Consider the following 19,615-nt stretch of genomic DNA (forward strand, 5'->3'; position numbering starts at 1 on the left):
GATGCCTCTGACGTCAGTTATTCCTATACTTTCGCGCGTTGATGTACAACTTACTTTCCGTCCGTCTCCTTTACTATCGCGACACTTCTTTAATTACCGTATAGCATCATGGATCCTAAGCAGACCCTCCATCTGCATTGTGAAGAATGACATGAAAACACGTAGATGATTTATCACAAAGTAAGCTATAATTAGTATAGCGGCGCTCGCCCCTTCGTAGGGTACAAATAGTTTTGAATGACACCCTTCTGTGAAGGAGCTGGCACCGCCAGACTAGAAGTAGGTATGCATTCATATAACTAGTACTATAGTATTGTTTGATATAGCTATGGCATGCAAGAGTGATAACAGGTTCATGAATACTATATAGCTGTATTTTGCAGAACACTGAGTAGTCCGCATCGCTGGTATGCTCAGGGGAAAAACACACACACACATGTACAATTGTACATGCATTGCTACAATAATTTGAAACGTTTTTTAGAAAATGAATAAAGATTAAAGTTTTACTTGTTTAGGTGCTTATGAGCTCCTGATCATGATTTTAGGAATTGTGGTAATGAGAGTTCCACTCCTGGAGAAAAAGCTCTTTTGTGTTGCACAAGCAAAACCTTTGGGTATATAGGTAGGTTAATATACTGTGGTTAAAGTGTTATAGGGTTTCTACAAAACATGTTAAATTGGATACTTATTAACACATATATGCATTTTTGTGGGGTCTATTGCCACGAGTATAGACAGATCAATGGCAAAGTGAACCAACAAGAACTAAATGTAGATGTTATCATCTCAATAATTATGCATCTAAAAGTTTGTCATGGAGACATCAACAACTGTTAGATTTTGCAAAAAAATCATAATACAGTAAACAATATCACAGTAGTGTACTTATGTACAGGAAGACAGCTGTTACCACATTGTCTTTTTGTTGGATATCACCTTAACGTAGAGTTGAGAACTTTGATACAGCTAGTGAAGCCAAAATATTTTGCCCTAAATATATGTGAAATTCAAAAATGTATCAGTAAAAATGGTACGGAACATATGGCCAGTTATTCTAGAAGTTCTGACTTTTCTTTTCTGAACCTATAGATAATCACAAATGAATTATCCATTCAATCATGAAGTATTCGGATGGTCTTATTGTGTACACTTGATGCTAATACAGTTGTATGAATACGTAAAGAAATGTCACAGCTACAGTACAAATCAAACGTACCAGTGTACATCAAAGCACACTACTAGTCAGTTCCAGAGTATCAGTGGCCTTCTTCATTGAATCAGTATGTCCATATTTCTGCTCCTCTTCAGGTAGTTCACAGTTGTGATACTTCTTGCTCTGAACCTAATTAATAAAAAAGTAATGAACAGAATGGCAATGAATAAAAATATGTAAAACACTGAACACTGATGCATTTCCTACCTTTGAGGTTACAGCTCTTTCTGTTGTGTACGTTATTATGTACTGCTAAAACTGATGTGCCATGGTAGCACCTAAAAGTGACTGCTCCATTCAAAAAATAGCACCTTTAGGTGCTGCTATAGCACTTTTTTTTATTTAAAAAAAAAAACAAAACAGTGTGTACACTTAATTTTATTGTGAGACATTAATGCCACATCTGAGTAAACTAACGAGACTTTAAGAACCTCTTGAGTAATAACATGCAACGTAATATTCAAACACATGGCATTGCAATGACTGTACTATTACACTTATTTACTACTTTATTAGAGTAATTCTTTACAGCTACCAGCATGCATTTGTAAACTATTCTCTCTGACCATCTGCATCTTGGCCTGTGTGTTCCCCTCCTGGATCAGCCCCTGACACTTTCCAGCCTTTGTGGTTAACATTACAAACTGCATACACTTATGTTTTAGTTGCTAAAGTGCAGAAAAGCATCAAATTAATTTTGCATGTAAGTATTTTTCAATACAAAGAGCTAGACCTATCTATCTAGTGATACTACTACATTTTTGTATGAACTGTGATGTGTACGCAGTATTCATAACTACAGAAAAGTGTACTTGAAGTTTTACAAGTAGTCTGGCAATGGCAATGGTGCTTCAGACCTTTTATCATCACCATCACCATTTTCATCTTCCTCATTCTTCAAGGCTTCTTCTGGAATGCACTTCATCACAATATTGGACAACTTTTCTAGTTGAGCTGACAAAATATCAATCTTTTTCAATCCTGAAGCTGCAAATTCTCTTAGTATGCTCAGTTCACTGTCCTGATCTGTCAGCTTTTCTTTAACTTCTTCTGTTGGGTTTCCTTTCTGAAATTTCATGAATACAGCATAACTCGTAGTACATCATAGTTACCTGATATTCTTCTATTAAATTCTCATTTTTCTCATATGAGTCTTGAAGTGCTTTCACTTTACCATCAAAAGAGGTGCTTAACAAAAAATCTAACGCATAATCAACAATAGCAACTATGCAGTTCCGGTCGTTATTCCTTGCTATCACATGTACATCTTCAGAGAAATAAAATTGTGCGATCGGTATCCTTTGTTCAAGATCAAGTGACGTCCTTATCTGTATACACAAAAAATCATATACCATAGCGTGAATGCATTAATTAATCACCTGCAATGCAAGTGTGTTATAAGTTGCTTTCTCCATTTCCTCATTAGTATCACCAACTGCCAAACCAACCTATAAGTCACACAAACAATTTGCTACATACAGTTACATGTGCAGATACACAACAACTCACCAACAGGTTGTTGAACACTATGGGCATCACAATGACAAACACAATCCAGAAGAAGTACAGGTATGGATAAAGGACTTCTCTTTCAATGAAAGTGTCATTAAAGTCCAACTCCCCAGTTGTCAACATTCCAGTCTTCAATAATGTAATTGGGACTGACCCATAGGCATCATCCTCTCCCTGTTTGAGCAAGAATATGATTGGTAGCAAGAGTAAACAATTTATTTTAATAACCTTAATACCAGGAGTTGTTACTACGTACACAGCTGCCGCAATTTGTACATGCAAGCTAAAAGGCTAACAGTGATGAACACAAAGGTTTTACTTTTTAACACTATCCCTGCCACTACTGCTAGCTCTCTTGTTAACATGAATTGGACAACTGTTTTGTAATGCATTTCCAGTAGTCTCTGTACCCATCAGTACAGTCCATTTTAGAAAAGGCATTAATTGATTGATGCAATATGGACCTACCATAAATGCACTCAGTACAGTAGCATATGAATAAAGAACTTTAACATAATTGCAACTGTCAAATGATTTTGTTATCATACACTTACTGGTATATGGAATAACAAGTACAAGGGAAGTCCGAATGTCACAATCAGGAGCAGTGAAAGTATAATCACTTGGAAGAAGGACAAGATAATGCTGAGGAGCATGTTTATTTGTATTGCTGTGAACGGGAAGCCCTTCATCAACAATATGAGAGCAACCCATGCTAGGAATATCACCACACACCCCAGTTGCCATTCATGAGCATTTGAACAGTAGCAGTCATTGGTCCTAACGCTGATGACAAAACTGATTGTTAGGAGTGCTATAGCAATATCAATATAACTTCGCATCTCTGTAAAGTACTCCAACTTTCTACTATAAGCCTGAAACACTTCTGATACCAGGCTGAAACATGAAAATATGACCAACAACACTGTTGATACAGAAAGGTATCTTCTTCTTGAATCAGAGGAATCTATAGAAGATCAATAACAAACATAACCTCAACTACACATGCACGCACACACACACACACACAAACGCATGCACACACAACACAACACATAAGCAAAACAACAAAAGCAAATCCTTTGGCTGCCAGATATATATGGTCACACCTACCTGGGACACTAGTACTCCACTTAGATGCTAGGAGTCATTGTAGGACTGGTACCCCGCCATGTCTCATGGGTGAGGGTATGGACTCTCCAAGTCCCACTTGAACCACACTTGCTATGTGAGACATGGACATTTGGTATTTAGTTAATACCAGGCATCCATTAATAGCTGGGTCTACTTTCCCCCCCTTTTTTTCTGCCTACCACCCCCAGCATAGCTGGGTCTACTTAATTCCCCAGTTAACACCGAGTTCATATTTACATTTGTACACACACACACACACACACACACGCACGCATGCACGCACACACACACAAGCAGAGTCTTATACACAGCTACCTGTGCATTACTCAAGTACAATGAGCCATTGTTCACAAAGCCTCATTGGGGAGCCACACAGGAGGCTATAGCATGAGAGTATGGGCCTAAAATCCCACCTTAAAAGGCAGTTGATATCTACTTCTCCAGTTAATTCCAGGAATACACATACACATACACACATAAACACATGCCCATTTAACAGAACGATAATCACAGTTGTATTTCCTGTACTACGTGGTAGCATTTTTTGTTATTGTATAGTACTATCACTCTGTTAGCATAATTACCAGGCATATATCTGACCAACATGATGGTTGGTAGCATCATGAATCAAAGTGAAAATTTGACTTTTATATGGATATCACATAATATAAGGGTATCCTACAAACCTTCAGCACTTGTGCTGAAAAGCCTTAATCTTTCTAGACAGATTATTATTTATACAGTATTTTGCATTTCAAGAAGGACACATAATTATTCGGATATATATCCAGCTCTACCAATGGTACATAAACCATACAAAACTATTACTTACCAACACAGTCATCATCAGAGAGAACTATAAAATAAATTTAATATGTAAAATCAAATTTTAAAACATTTTGTATACTTTAGTAAAAAAAACCTTCCCTCACATTACTCCACTCTAGCCATTGGGATCTGGTGTGTACTGAGGAAGCAATGTTAACTGTCCATAGTTCTATAGTAATCAATTTGTTATCAAACATGTAAAGACTTTTTCTTAGGTGTAAATTTATTTTTCCCACAGATGTCAACATTACTGCCTGTATACTCACTAATAATGTTGCCAAATCTCTTTTGTGAGTGCATTTCAAAGACAAGTAAATCTAGAGGTGGTGGAGCTGGCCAGAATGTAGGGGAGTGGGGGTGGTAATTTTGTCAATGAAAGCTACACAGTAAAACTTTAAGCATATACCAGTAGCAACAACAGCTATTTATAGGGGTCTGTGGGGCTATCCCCACAAAGTAATTGTTCTATTACAGTTCCTATGGATATATATATATATATACATACAATTGACAAGGAGAAAACTTCCTGACCACCTGGCAGAACCCTGTAAGCGTTGGAGCATTAATCGGATGGCTACAGGTTCGAGGCTGTCCAGGTCGTCATGGATTTTTTTCTCCATCTTTTCAAACACACTTTATTTAAAACTTTAAACAGGCTGTAGGACCAGGTGACCTTGGGTACTTGTGTTGTAAAGCCTTAATAAAAATAAAAACCAAAAATTAAATAAAGTGATTGACTGTTCTATTAGAGTGGTTGACTGCTCTACTAGAGTATCTTTTTCTTTTCTTACATTCTTACAAGAAAGGTTATGACCCCCTTGCTTTCCCCCCCCCTCCTTTCCATTTCCACCACTTATGAGTGCTTCCACAAAGCCTTAATTAGGCCAAGTCTGCTGTCTAAAAATATTTAGGTACTCACACAATTTAAAGCTCAAGAAACTGTGCATGCAGGATACAGCAGCATACAATAAGCTACATACAACTAATCACACATCACACAACCTTCCACAAACTTAGTATTATGATGAATTTTAAGAAAATATTTGCAACTGGTTGTAGTCAACAACTGTTAGTTGGTAGTCCAGTCTTGTCTCTGTATTAACTATTGTTGTGTGTGTATAAAATAAATCATCTCTAGTGTTATTGTGTACATATTGATGCAAAACTAATTCTCTTACTTTCTCTGGCACAGGTGTCACCTCTTGGGTTAGGCAGTAACAGTATATGACCTGTGAGTAATCCCAGAAAAACAGCATATGTCACAAATTGTACCAGAAATAAGGGAAACGCAATGCAGTACCACTTGTGGTATAGTAACTCTGATACCAAAGGATGTTGTAGTAATTCCATGTTCTCAGATTCAACCTGAATAACATTTATTGCACTTAAAAATAAAAGGTTTTCACTTTATTTTACCATTAAAGCCATGGTATGGTTCCGTTTATCATACTCGTTTGGTCCCCAACTTTTCGTGCTGGATGGTGATTCAACAACTGCAGTTGTATCTTCAGAGTCAAATCTCACAAAAGGAAAGTTGTTTTCGTGATGCTTTGACTTTGATGGAAGCACGCCCTCTACTATGCATTTTCCAAACACCCCTAGTTTTGGGTCATCGAAATCATCAACAAATTCATAGTTGTACATCAAGTGGGTAACAAACGAAGCACCATCTACTTCAATCTCTTTTGTCACTACACACTTGTCAAGGACAACTCTGGCCAGATCTGTGTTGGAGAAAGTAGCTTAATACTTACGTACAGTATGACATAAATAGCAGTTTGTCATTGTTACGAGCCTAAAGTGAGAGCTTGGCTAGTTGCTTAACTATCTTCTTGTAAGGCTCTGGATTATATGTAACTTGACACTGTCTGTGGTTAATACAGTGGAATCTGTATAAAAATCCACCTCTCTAAAAGGACTACACCAAACTGGGAAATTTTGAAAGCAATCCACCCATCTAAAACAGCCAATAAGTATAACTGTTTTATTGGTATATATATACATCTTAGGCATGTAACTATAGTGAGTGATTACCAGTGTTGGGAGTAACGCGCTACTTATGTAACGCGTTACGTAATATTATTACTTTTGTGGTAACAAAGTAATATGTGACCTGATCTTGGAAAACCTACCTTTTTGGCACATTGGTCAATTTTCTGTTTTATAGCTTAAATGAGGTACTGGGTGTTCATCTATCTTGTGTTAAAATTTCAGCTTAATATCTTTAAGCATTCCTGAGATATGGCCAATTTGCTGTCCTGTACATTACAAACTAACTTTTATGGTAATGTATTGAGTTCTGTGAGTGATTAAGGGTGACAAATGGTGACAAATCACTTTGTTTAGCAATAATTCCATTCTTATCATCTAAAATACCTTAAAAGACATTTCTGATAGTTTAATGAAGTATTCTTGGTACTTTCTGCCATTAAATGCCATGTATCATTGTCTAAGACTGAGTTTTAGACATTCCAGCACCTGAACAAATCACCTAATTTGTAAGTTAATTGTTGTCCCACGCATGTAAAATTACTACATGGTCTAATATAATCATCCATATCTCCTAGGAAAAAGAAGCTATGGGAGTGAAACTTCACAGCAAGAAGGTTTAATAGTTGCTTTATCTAAATGTGCAAAAAAATCAATTTTAAAAAAATCATTGAAATTTTCATTTGAGTTTTCCCAAAAAGTTTGCTTGTGCCCAAAAGGTAGGTTTTCCAAGATCCGGTCACATATAACGAAATATACTATAAAAACAGGTAAAATAATGCAAGCTACTTTACTTACAAATGTAACGCGTTACCTAAGTAATATAGTTACTGTAACGAGTCTAATATTACGTAATATTATTACTACAAGTAACGAAGTTACTAATCTCGTTAGTTATCCTCTGAGTAATGCCTAGCCACAACGAAGTAACGAAGCCTACTGAATGAAGCTTATTCACCAGCTTCTTACTTATAACCAAAATTTGCATATTGTCCAACAGTGCAATCATGTCACGTGATAAGGTGGTAGTTTCACACGTGACAGCTTAAGGCTGTGGACACAAAGTAATATAATATGTAATATTATTACAGTTACTTTATTTTATGGGTAATATGTAACTGTAACTAAATAGTTCAGTTGCAAGTAATAATTATGTAATATGTAACTAGTTACTTTGTAACTAGTTACTTTTACAAAGTAACTTGCCCAACACTGATGATTACCTGGCATGTGTTTAATAAGCAATCTCATAGGTGTTATATTTTTGCTAGTACACATTCTCATTGCTTTGTCCCAGTGTACACTAGTGATGATCTCCAGTGCTATCTCTCTAAATATTAAAACATGACACAGCTACATGGTGTACTTCAATACAATTCTTACTTGTGACCCTTAATGATTGCATCAGCTAAGGCATTGTGTCCTAAAGTGTTTGTCAGGGTCACATCAATTCTGGGATAGTCCAACAGCACCTTGACTACTTTCACGTGGCCTTGCTGGGTAGCCAGAAGCAATGGAGAAACCTGAAGGGATCACATGTTTTTATAACAATGTTGTGAAATCTGAATTGTTATAATAACAGGCTGAAAAGCACTGAAAATTATGTAGTGGAAGTGCACAGTTTAGACGCCAAATGTCTTAACAGATAAATAATTGAATACATACATACATGTATGCATACATTTATTAAAATATTAATAACTAAACATTGCTCCAGGGGTGGATCCAGGAGCTGAGGGTCAGCTAGAGATGCAGGTGGTTAGAGTGAAATTATTATTATTATTATTATTATCAATTTACCACAAGGGAAGGAACAGTACAAAAGGCGAGCCTGTACAAGGTACTGTCCAAAATACAAAATCAACTACTCAAACACAACATTACACAAAAACAATACAATACAAAAAAATTACAACAATAACAAAAATTACACTTAGAAAGTACAACAGAAATGTTTACAAGGAGCATGGCGAAATGAATGATAGCTTTCAATTCCCAAGATGTCAATGGGAACCTGGTTCCAGACAAAACAAACACGCACAAAGTAAGAATATCGTCTAGCATTGATTGTTGATTGAAATGTGAAAGGTTATCTAGCTATAGCGTTACTGTACACTGTACAGTTAAGATATTGGAATAGCATTTTGAGTGGTATAAATGGGATGTGATCATTAATACTAACGTTGGGTCTTGTTAAGTATTAAATGTGTCAGATTTTCATTTTGTAGTAATGACTGTACTATTAGAGTATCGTCCGTCCTATTAGACTATCTTGACGTTTTTTGTGGTTACCTATATGGTTGGGATGCTTTTTGAATCAATGAAGATAACATATAGACCCATGCATGCATAGCACCTGAAAAACTGTAACCTGAAAGTGGAGGGGGGGGAAGTAGACCCAAATACTCTATCCCGAATAGTGCTTGAAAATTTTAGCATCTACTTTGTTTATTGGTAACATGGTGCTAACAACGATGGTGCTAACTATTATGACAAAAATTTCCTGCATAGCCACCTGGTCGGTAAGTTTTTCTGCATTCAATGGAGTTTTAGTAACATATTTCTGACTCTCTGCTACACAGGCTTTCAGTAGCCTTCTTTGCAGGTCCCTATATGTGGAATAGTGACTAATAATAGCAATACTTAACCTTAATCTTACTCTTTAGCTTATTTATCTCAGGCTACATAATATATAGTATAGCATGCACTGCTACACGAGTATCATATTGTATACCTTGAGTTCAGCATAGTTTCCATTGCAGGACACATCTCGATCAAGCAAGAACTTCACAATTTTTTCATGGCCGTAAAAAGCAGCACAGGAAATAGGTGTGCCTAATTTCTCATTGCTGTAAGGAACGTAATAAATGCATGTATATATTGCACTACATTTGTATTAGTACAATGAAACAATACATTTAAACATGTATATACAGGGCAAGAGTGTCTCCAAACATAAAACAAATCAAATTGTGAATAAGAGTAACTTGGCCTACTGAAAGTCAATTCAATAGAATACTGCAGATTTAGCATACCTCAGTTCTGGAGATAATCCACTGTGAAGAAGGAACTCAACAACATCAAGTTGTCCATAAATACAGGCAATGTGTAAGGCATTGTTATGTTCTTTATCAACCTTCGTAATATCAGCATCATTATCCAGTAATTCTTTGATGCAGCTACAGATATGCATATAAGTATGCGTGCAGTGACATATGTGGAGTTTTAATATTGCTTTAGTTTTAAGACTGACATTACTAATGCTGTAGTATTACAGGTTTCAAATAACCCCTTACAATACTGTCAGCATTTGCATATACTGTAAGTCGGGAATTGTTTTTTGACGGTATAAACATTGAATTTTAATTTGTTATCCACATGCGATATAAAGAAAGAGTAGTATTATTTGCAGGAAAGCATTGCTTTAAGTATGCAAGAAGGATCATTTCAATACAAAGAGATGGAATTGACACTGCTATTCAAAGTAAAGGGGAACTAGCTATTCCTTTTTGGTTTTTTGGTCAAATTCATTCTCTTACTTCAGATTGCCGTATTGTGTACCAATATGTAATGGAGTGTGTCCCTGTACATTCTCAGAGTGTACAAGTCCTTCAGTCACTGGATTGTCTAGTAGCACCTGTATAAAGATAATAATATGTCATAAATCACAAAAACTACGTACATAGGCATTTTCAATTACCTGTATGCAATTCAGAGCACCAGACTTAGCTGCAGCATGCATAACAGTATTCTCTTTGTTGTCTATTTTCTGGCATGCAGTATCGGGACCCTTTCCTATAAGAGCCTACAAATAGGTTAACACATTTGGCTTTATTTGTATTGCTATATAATCACCTTCAGCAATGCTGTGTACTCCTTATGAATAGCCCAAATAAGTACAGACTTGCCATTCTTAGCTTCAGAATGGATGTCACATCCTTTGTCAAGCAAGACAGAAATTGTCTCCACATTTCCTGCTTTGATTGCTAACATGAGCGGAGTCATCTCATCATAGTCTCTTGCATTAATGTCAGCACCACTAAAAGTATGTACAGAAATGAGTGCATGTGTATGTGTTTACATAGTGAGGTTGTATACAGCAGTCAAATTTCCATCAGCTTGTCTACTAGTCAAGTCTAAACATTAATTTTCTACATAATGTTTTAGCCTTTCATCCCAACTTACTACCTATAGCAAAGAAGCCAAAAGGTTTTGTATTGACTTGCGCTGTATGTCTTATACTGTAGCACTTATACAACTAGACACCAAGTGGATATATAGATTCACTTATAATGATCACTTGATTGAGTCAGAGAAATAATCAATAAAGTATTATATGCCTCCTAGATATATGGGGTCAAGGTTTGATGTAAACAGAGAGTCTTACTTTTGAATAAACACCAGTAAAGTCTCTTTATGACCCATCATGGCTGCAGTGTGCAGAGGTGTCTGACGATAAAAGTTCCGGTGACTCAGCAGTGATGGATCTTTCGCAGTAATGGCCAAATTAGACTCAGCATTATCTATCGGACCGAACATGTGTAGTAGAGTTTCACTCATCTCGTTGGTGTACTGCACATCTACATTGTGCGAGATCAATAGCTTCACAATAGCAACATTGCTGTGGGGAGATTTTTTTGCAATCATTAGTGGGGTATTGCCATGCCGATCTTTCTCCGTCAGCAATGTACTGGTGTCCTCTGGTCTCTCCTTGAATATCAATTCAACAATATTGATGCTACCACTGTAGCAAGCTGAATGTAATGGAGTGTATCCATCAGCATCCTTGAGATGGACATTGGCACCACGCTGTAACAGAGCTTGTGCTATTTGATGGTTATCATCGGCTGCCACCATGTGTAAAGGTGTTTTACCCTTCTTGCCTGTAACATTGACATTCAGCTCTGGCTTTGCCATCAATTCCTTAATCAGCTTCAAGTTACTCATTCCTATTGCAAGAACAATTGGTGCTTCATGAGTCTTGCTGGAGCCATTCACTTTACACCCTTGAGCAACCAGTAGTCTGACAACTTTTATATTGTCCTCCTCTTCTACTACGCCTTCATCCTCCTCTCCAGAACTTGGTGGAAATGAATTCAAGTACTTCATTGAGAGAACGAGGGGAGTATCCTTACTTTCAAGAGTGGTAGGATGCTCAATATCTATAATAGTATATAGTGATTTTCTTTTTATGAAAACTGCACATGCACCATATGCTATAATCACATGGTACAAATCAAACAAATAATTAAGCAAACCTACACCTTAAACTATACCAAAAATAACCCCCTGCTATAATTTTAATGTGTTGCTAAATAATTGAAAGACCGACCAACCAACAGATCAGTGGAGTGACCTATCAACTGGTAGATTGGTTGTTTTGCTTAAAATTATAGTTTTGCCATACACACACAAGACAAACAGGTTAACATCAAATGAATCCCATGAGGCATTTAAGGTATATTTTCAGCTCCACACATGCAATACAAATATAACTGCAGTAACTATACCTGCTCCCAGCCTGATCAAAGTTTCAATGCAGTTTATTCTCTTATACATCACTGCATAATGTAGCATGTTGTATCCATGTGAACTGTGTATGTTAATCAGAGCTCCACGTGGTATGGAAAGATATTCAAATTTTAGAATCAGTTCTTGTAGTGTCTCTGCATCGCCATTAACAGCAGCCTAGTGGAGAAGTGGTACATATTCATGAGTAGTTTTACAAATAAACTAGCACAGTTTTACTGATATAGCTATCTACACATTTTAAGTGGGTGTCAAGTATATTTGTATTTGTATGGTAAGACAAGACAGGATTTTAAAACTAATATCGAGCTTTGGTTACAGTAACACAGTCATATAAAGTATTTCAACTACATAATGTTACAATTGTTTTACACTTGTTTTGTCTTGTAATCGGCTCTGTAGTTGCTACTCTGTCTTATTTAGATGGCACTGCTACAATGTATCAAGGTTATAATAAGGCCCTGTAATTCCAATTGCTCATATAACATAATGTAGTTGAAATACTCTAACTGAACAGTGGTATAGTCAGCACTTCATGAATATCAGGTTTGTTTCAGTTCATCACCAGGCTAACTGTGCTTTAGGCTTACCAGAGTTTAGGCAGTGGTTTTACACCAGAGTCAGAAAGGTTATCTGATATCCAAACTATGAAAATATGAAACATGATTGACACCTCCCTTACTATTTATGTTGCAAGAAATTGAATTGAAATTTAAATTTATACCTTGCAAGTAAAAGTTTGCGTGTTCTATTTTTACAAAGTTTTAATGCAAAACAATTATGTAGCGGCTACAACTATATCAACTTCAATAATCACTATTGTGCCCTAGGGAAGAAATATATGGTTATAAAGCATGCTCTATTGACACAGAAGTGGTTGAGAGCTACCATACCAAAACATACAGTAGGCATTTACAGCTGTAACTCAAGACTATTAGTGGAGTGACAGATACCTGTCTGTATACGTAAAGTTATACAAAATGATATTATTTATCAAAAGAACACAGAAGCCTAAATTACATCAGAACACAATGGTGTGCAATTAAATAGATTATTACCAATTATCTTCGATTCCCCAAATAGTTGGCTTCCACACTAGGCAACAGTAACGGGTGAGTAAAATGGTGTAGTAAGTGTATGTACATAATGGTATGTTACACACTATGGGTACTGTATACATGTATTGTAAGTATCTGTGGCTTCTGTGTTACATGACCTGAACAAGATTATATATACTCCTACATGAATTTTGCAATTTTAGAACTACTATATATCTTATGAGTGTGGAGCATCCCACTATATGGCATATGCTATACAGCTTATTTAACCAGGGAAAATTAAGATGTGATGGTGACTTTAACAATTTAACTTATCGCAAGTACTATGTGCCTATACAGTCGCAATATGTTCAGTGTAAAGTTTCTTGAGCTCAAGAAAACAACAGCAGCAACTAGGCATCACCAACTGTCAAGGAAACTCTGTGTGTGTATGTGTGTGTATGTGTGTGTGTGTGTGTGTGTGTGTGTGTGTGTGTGTGTGTGTGTGTGTGTGTGTGTGTGTGTGTGTGTGTGTGTGTGTGTGTGTGTTTGGGTTGCTGGGAACATAAAGGATACAGGTTGTATAATTGGTTTAAAGAATCCACTTTGGTTGAATACAAGAATCACTATTTCCACATTTCAGAGTGTCACAACAGAAACTGGCTATAACACCTAAAACACCTCAGGTCTTGGAATGCAAAGGATCAGCAAACTCATATAATCACGTTAATTGACAAAATGATATCTGACTAGAGATGAGTATATCATATCAAACAAACACTCTTGCATGAAAGAAGCCTATATTTAATGTGGGAAGGTTTGCTGGTGAAAGCAGGAGGCTAAAGAGCCCCCCCCCCCCCCCACAAAAAAATACAATGACACACAACATGGCAGACCATAGCTATTTGTTAAGGATTTACAGCCCAAGTGCTGAAGGTCTGCCGGGTCCTCAGTACAATACAGCCTGATCAAAGATGTTATATTAACAACTTCAAAAACAAGAACTATGCAAAATGATTAAGTATAATGGAACGAAAATCTTTATACGAATTTAAATTACATACAGAAACTGGTGACTTATTTATAAAAGGACATGTCTATAAGGTATCAGGGAAGGTTTCTTTCCTTAGACAATGCAGGCATGCAGTTTCATGGTGAAATACCACCATAAGTGAATAACTAACAAAATGGGCGTTTTCATAAGGATGCGGCATGGTTTCAGTTCAGTAGTACATTTATAGCTTGAATCAAACTTTATTACCAAATTGGAAGTACAGTGTTCCATACACAAAGACATATAGCTACTTGCTAGCTGGTAATTATTCAATTTGGTCATTTAAACTCAATTTGATATTGCATTTAGCTATTCCATGTACATTATAAAGCTACCTCCATTCCACTCGTGAGTATTTCACTCTTCATGGTAGCTATGTCAAGTCTTGGAGCTGGAGTTGTGGTGTTACTTCTGGTTCTATTCTCTTCTCCTTCAGTAGACCCATGGATCTCAGTGGAGCCTGGTCGAGTATCAGTGTCTGAATTCATCGTTGTGTCAATGGAGATTAGCTAGTCGCTCTACTGCAAGATGATTCGGCAATCGCTATATATACGTACCTCGAAGTCGGAACAGTATAATCTAACGTTTAGCTGAGCTGTATAAATAGGCTATAGCTAGCTACACACTAGTGGTCATCACGTGCCGCTACACGAGCCCACACGTGCATGACTTAGATTCCTATTTATGTAGCTATGGTAAAGAAAGATTGATATATTGGTTTAGTGTACGCATGCGCGGTTAATTGTACAGCTATAGGGTCCGCAATCCGAAAAATCAACTTCTACGAATCAATCCCCCTACCATTGTGGGATGTTCATTGTAGTATCCCATTGCTTGATCCACCATGAAACCGGAGGCACGATTGTTGTCTTCACAGAAATATCATTTTCAGTATCTCACAAGATGCAAGATTTAGGTGGGGACTATTCTACGGAACGGAACGGAACGGAACGGAACGGAATGATGGACTAAACTGCGGAACGGAATGCTTTCTCAGATTGAAGCTTGCAGCTTACCACTGCTGTACAAGTTATCAGTGGCACTTCCAGCAGGTAATCAAACGTTACCCAAGAAAGATAAAACGAATTTAAGGATCGATTGTGGGTTCTTGTTGGTTGTCATTAGTAACGAAGTACTAATTGTGGGAATAGCTGACTCAGTGTGTTCATCTTCGGATATATCAAGTAGGGAACTAATGCATGATTTGTTTTTACTAGTATGTTTTTACTTACTTGACTTTAGAATGTACAGTCTGAGGCCCAGCCTTTCTAATCGGCATAAATCAGTATGTGTATAGCTACACTACAAAGGAAACAAGTATGGTGACAAGCTGAATCAACTCAGCCTAAGCAGAATCTAAAGGAATTTTGTGCAGTGTGTGAGGAGCAAACATTCAGATACCTCAAGGAGGCTATATTGTGTGAACATCAATGATTCATTAACAGAGTAGTGGACTATTGTCAGATATCTCAGCCTGAGTACTGAGTTGAATTCTGGATGGGGTCTATTTTACAGAATGGAATGCTTTCTGAATCAACTTGCAGCTTGGCTAGCTGCTATCATTGCTGAAATTGCATTTTATCAGTGGAACCTCCAGGAAAATGGAATAGGATAATTATAAAACATTAATTGATTGTTTAGGTAATCATGACTTTATTCAGTCTAATAAACAGATTATATAGTTGATTGAGTGAGGTATCACTTTCAGAATGTTCAGATGACCGGTGATGAGATGCATGGATTCATCGAATTTTTGTTGTGGTTGGAGACATTAAATATCCAAAAGCAAACTGACTATAATACTAATTCACTTTCTTTATATTTTCTCAATTTTGAGCCTGTATACAAATAATAGAATTTTCCTTGTCAATAGAAATCCTAGAATAAGATGGGTGAGAAACTTATCTTTGTTTACCTATACTGTACAACCAAGAGTTCGTAATACTGATTTCTATGGGGGAGAGTGTCTAACTCTCAGTATGGCCTGTACAAACACCCTGCGTAAAGTTCACCTTTCATCAAATCAACACCTTTACTGGGGGATAGAAAACTGTTGATTAGTGTTGCTGAAGAAGGTAAAGCCTTTGTTCTGAAAAGGGCCGAGGGGTTACTTTAAGCAGGGTGTTTGGTGAATGTGTTCAAGTTAGACACTCTCCACCTTATTATGAACTCTTGGTACAACTTCAAAGGAAAATGAAGAAAACATACAGATGAATCAATAAAATCACTAAAGTAAGGTGAATTACAGACTGGTGAGATCTTGGTTAATTAATGACAATGGTTGGAGATTAAGTGTGGTAGCTTCTTGTTCTTGAATATGTTGCAAAGTGGAAGTACAAATCAAAATGGGATATCAATTTCATTATGAAAAATTTGTATACATAAATTACTATTTCATTTGTCCTCCACTTAAACATGCTACAACAGTACTAGTGTCAGTACATTGGCAGTGAGTCTACCTTGAAATCTCAACTCTAGAGTATATAGATCCAACACAGGACAGCCCGCACTGTAACAAATACATGTGATCCCATTGTAATTTCATGGACCAGTTGGACTGAGAATCACTTGAAAATAGACGAACAAATTTAACCTGTTTTGTTTGAAGTGAAGCATGTGAAATGTTACACTTAAGAAATCCTAGGATTCTAAGGTGGTATGTAATTAATGTGAGTGTTCCATTTCAGGTCTGACTAGATACATTGAAATTACACACACATCCTGGTCCAAATCATGTTTGCCTGGTGGCTACAGGCATGGTTTCAAATGCGACTTATAATAGAGATTTGGCTGATCTTGGAGTTTTCGCATTTAGCCTGATTCAAGGCTAGCAGTCAGACACATCCTTGAATTGTGTAACAGATAAAATCAGCTCACTATTGAATACGGCATTAGTCCACTGCACCAGCTGTTAATATATAAATAACTCCATGCATACAGTTCAGTGATGTTTGCAGAATATACCCTCCTTGCGGTCTGCCAAAATATTTGCTCCTCACACACTGCACAAAATTCTTCAAGTTTTAATTCAGCTGGCTCTTTCCTGTTACCAGTATCTTCCTGCTTGCTTTATTTATACACTGACTTATGACTTGAAAGACCGGCCCAGACTGTTTCTAAAGTCTAAATAAGAAAAACAGCTCACATAAAGTTCCCTTCCGTATGGATGAACATCACTGATACAGCTCATCCCACAATATACTTCGTTACTAATGACAACCAACAAAAACCCACAATCAATCCGTTAATTCTTTTTATCTTATGTTTAATCACCCACTGGAGATGCCACTGCTAACTTATAAGGGAAGTTTCAGCAATGGTAAGTTGCAAGCTTCAATTTTAGAAAGCGTTCCGTTCCGTGGTTTAGTCCATCATTCCGTTCCGTTCCGTTCCGTTCCGTTCCGTAGAATAGTCCCCACCCAAGATTTATTTTTAAAATTTCGTGCTCAACACAAAGGACCGGATGGAACTTGCTACTTAGCCAAATCGTATCCAGAGTTGTTGTAGTTGAAAACTACGCACAGAAATAAGTAAATGGTTTGCTGGGTGCCCGGCACAGGGTTGCTTTCTTTGAAAAAACAGACAAAGAAATACGAAGTTTCGAATTCAAACTGCCCTACCACCCAGGGCAAGAGAAGCCAACTCTTCCTCATAGTGTTTCGATATGGTTGGGTGCATAGTCTGTCTATGCTGTTAGTTTGGAAAAGATCTAAGACTTCTCACCATCTGGGTGACGAGCGTAAAAATTTTTTGCAGCATCAAAGAATTGTGTTGCGAATTCTACCCATTTCCAGCGCTTCTGCAGCCACAACAATCATCAATTATAGACTAAAACTATGGCAAAAGATGTCCCTGAATGTTTGGTAACAGCGGTTGTCAATTATTATTTCATCCACAGCTTCCACGCCTCGCTCTAAGCTATGCATCAAGGGAGGCAGTAAAATCGTCCAAATTTGACTTCACCTCTAACGCTCCACAGCAGCTTTAAATCTCCACTAGATCACCCTACATCACCATTATGCTGCAAAACATCCCAAAACAAACCGAAAAATGCACAAAATCTTTCATTTTTTATTCGAGCTGGGTGGAGCTCCTGGTGAGTTGCTGGTATACTGCATCATATGAAATCACAGAAACACCAACTACTACTACTACCAAACGTTTTATAATAATAATAATAATAATAATAATTAACTTTACAGTGTACATTTTGAACCATCATTTATCATCATTCTAAACAAAATTAAGTGACCAGTGTGGCATCAGAAGTACCGGAAAGCACTTTGGTACCATTGAGAGAATCCCTTGAAATGACGCATGAAAATTTTGACGTTCTTCACCCAGATGGTGAGAAGTCTCAGATCCTTTCCAAACTAACAGCATAGACAGACTATGCATCCAACCTTAACACATCACTATGAGGAAGAGTTGGCTTTTCTTGTCTTGGCTGGTAGGGCAGTTTGAATTCGAAAATTCGTGTTTCGTTTTCTGCTTTTTGAGAGAAAGCAACCCTGTGCCGGGAACCCAGTGAATCATTTGCTTATTACTGTGCGTACTTTTTAACTACATTAACTCTAGATAATATCTAGCTAAGCAGCAAGTTCTATCCTGTTATTTGTGTGGAGCCCGAAATTTTAAAAATAATTTTTGCATCTCACGAAATACTAAAATCGATAGTTCTGTGAAGACAACAACCGTGCCTCTGGTTTCATGGTGGATCTAGCAATGGGATACTACAATGAACATCCCACAATGGTAGGGGGATCGATTTGTGAAAGTAGATTTTTCGGATTGCGGACCCTAGCTACGTACTGTGTACGTATGGTCCGGGCAAATAAGGTCCGCGGGCGGACCATTTATGCTGTCATAAAATGTCCGGCCGCACCGCTTGTGCTTACATACTTGGTCCCCCCGGACCACCCATGCCAGTACATAAATGGTCCGGGCTGAACATAAACGGTCCGCCTCCAGTTTGTCATGCATGCACCCGATAATTATGCTGGCGTGAATTTTGCAGCTAAGTTAACATATCTGTAGCAATATGGTTGATGCTACAACGCGATATTATTATTATTATTATTAATGCTTTACAATGCAACATACAATTACAATTATACATGTGTAGGTGGGTATAGATGAAGAAAAAGTTGCATTGATGGTCTGCCAGCAACCTGTGCTGGCAGCCGGGAGTTAATTAAACTTATGTAGTAAAGTTAATTGTCAGTCCAGAATCATAGCACTTGCTGCATCTACAGCAGTAATGATAGGTGCAGGGATTGTCAGGAGAGAAATTTGTGGTGAAGTGTTGCCATAAAT

General features: G+C 37.2%; 1 protein-coding gene and 1 long non-coding RNA gene across 3 annotated transcripts; one reads left to right on the top strand and one right to left on the bottom strand.

Annotated features, from left to right (window-relative positions):
- The first annotated feature begins 30 nt into the window (after positions 1 to 30).
- Positions 31 to 10,050, top strand: LOC136242178 (uncharacterized). Of its 2 annotated transcripts, XR_010694500.1 has the most exons (4): positions 31 to 180; positions 519 to 625; positions 9,442 to 9,530; positions 9,616 to 10,050. It is a non-coding gene; the product is annotated as an uncharacterized lncRNA (long non-coding RNA). The 2 variants fall into 2 exon arrangements; XR_010694499.1 differs by lacking the exon at positions 519 to 625.
- On the bottom strand, positions 1,867 to 14,902 carry LOC136242175 (transient receptor potential cation channel subfamily A member 1-like). The gene is made up of 18 exons (XM_066033592.1): positions 14,635 to 14,902; positions 12,190 to 12,367; positions 11,067 to 11,841; positions 10,535 to 10,718; positions 10,380 to 10,484; positions 10,219 to 10,316; positions 9,715 to 9,858; positions 9,414 to 9,528; positions 8,063 to 8,202; positions 7,903 to 8,009; positions 6,107 to 6,414; positions 5,869 to 6,055; positions 4,695 to 4,718; positions 3,283 to 3,695; positions 2,726 to 2,902; positions 2,596 to 2,664; positions 2,329 to 2,544; positions 1,867 to 2,282 (listed from the first exon to the last, which is right to left on the bottom strand). Exons 1-18 carry the CDS (start codon positions 14,785 to 14,787, stop codon positions 2,037 to 2,039), a joined length of 3,639 nt encoding a protein of 1,212 aa, XP_065889664.1. The 5' UTR covers positions 14,788 to 14,902; the 3' UTR covers positions 1,867 to 2,036.
- Between the last annotated feature and the right edge of the window lie 4,713 nt (positions 14,903 to 19,615).

The sequence above is a fragment of the Dysidea avara genome, chromosome 13 (assembly GCF_963678975.1).
Source record: "Dysidea avara chromosome 13, odDysAvar1.4, whole genome shotgun sequence".
In the NCBI taxonomy this organism is placed as follows: domain Eukaryota; kingdom Metazoa; phylum Porifera; class Demospongiae; order Dictyoceratida; family Dysideidae; genus Dysidea; species Dysidea avara.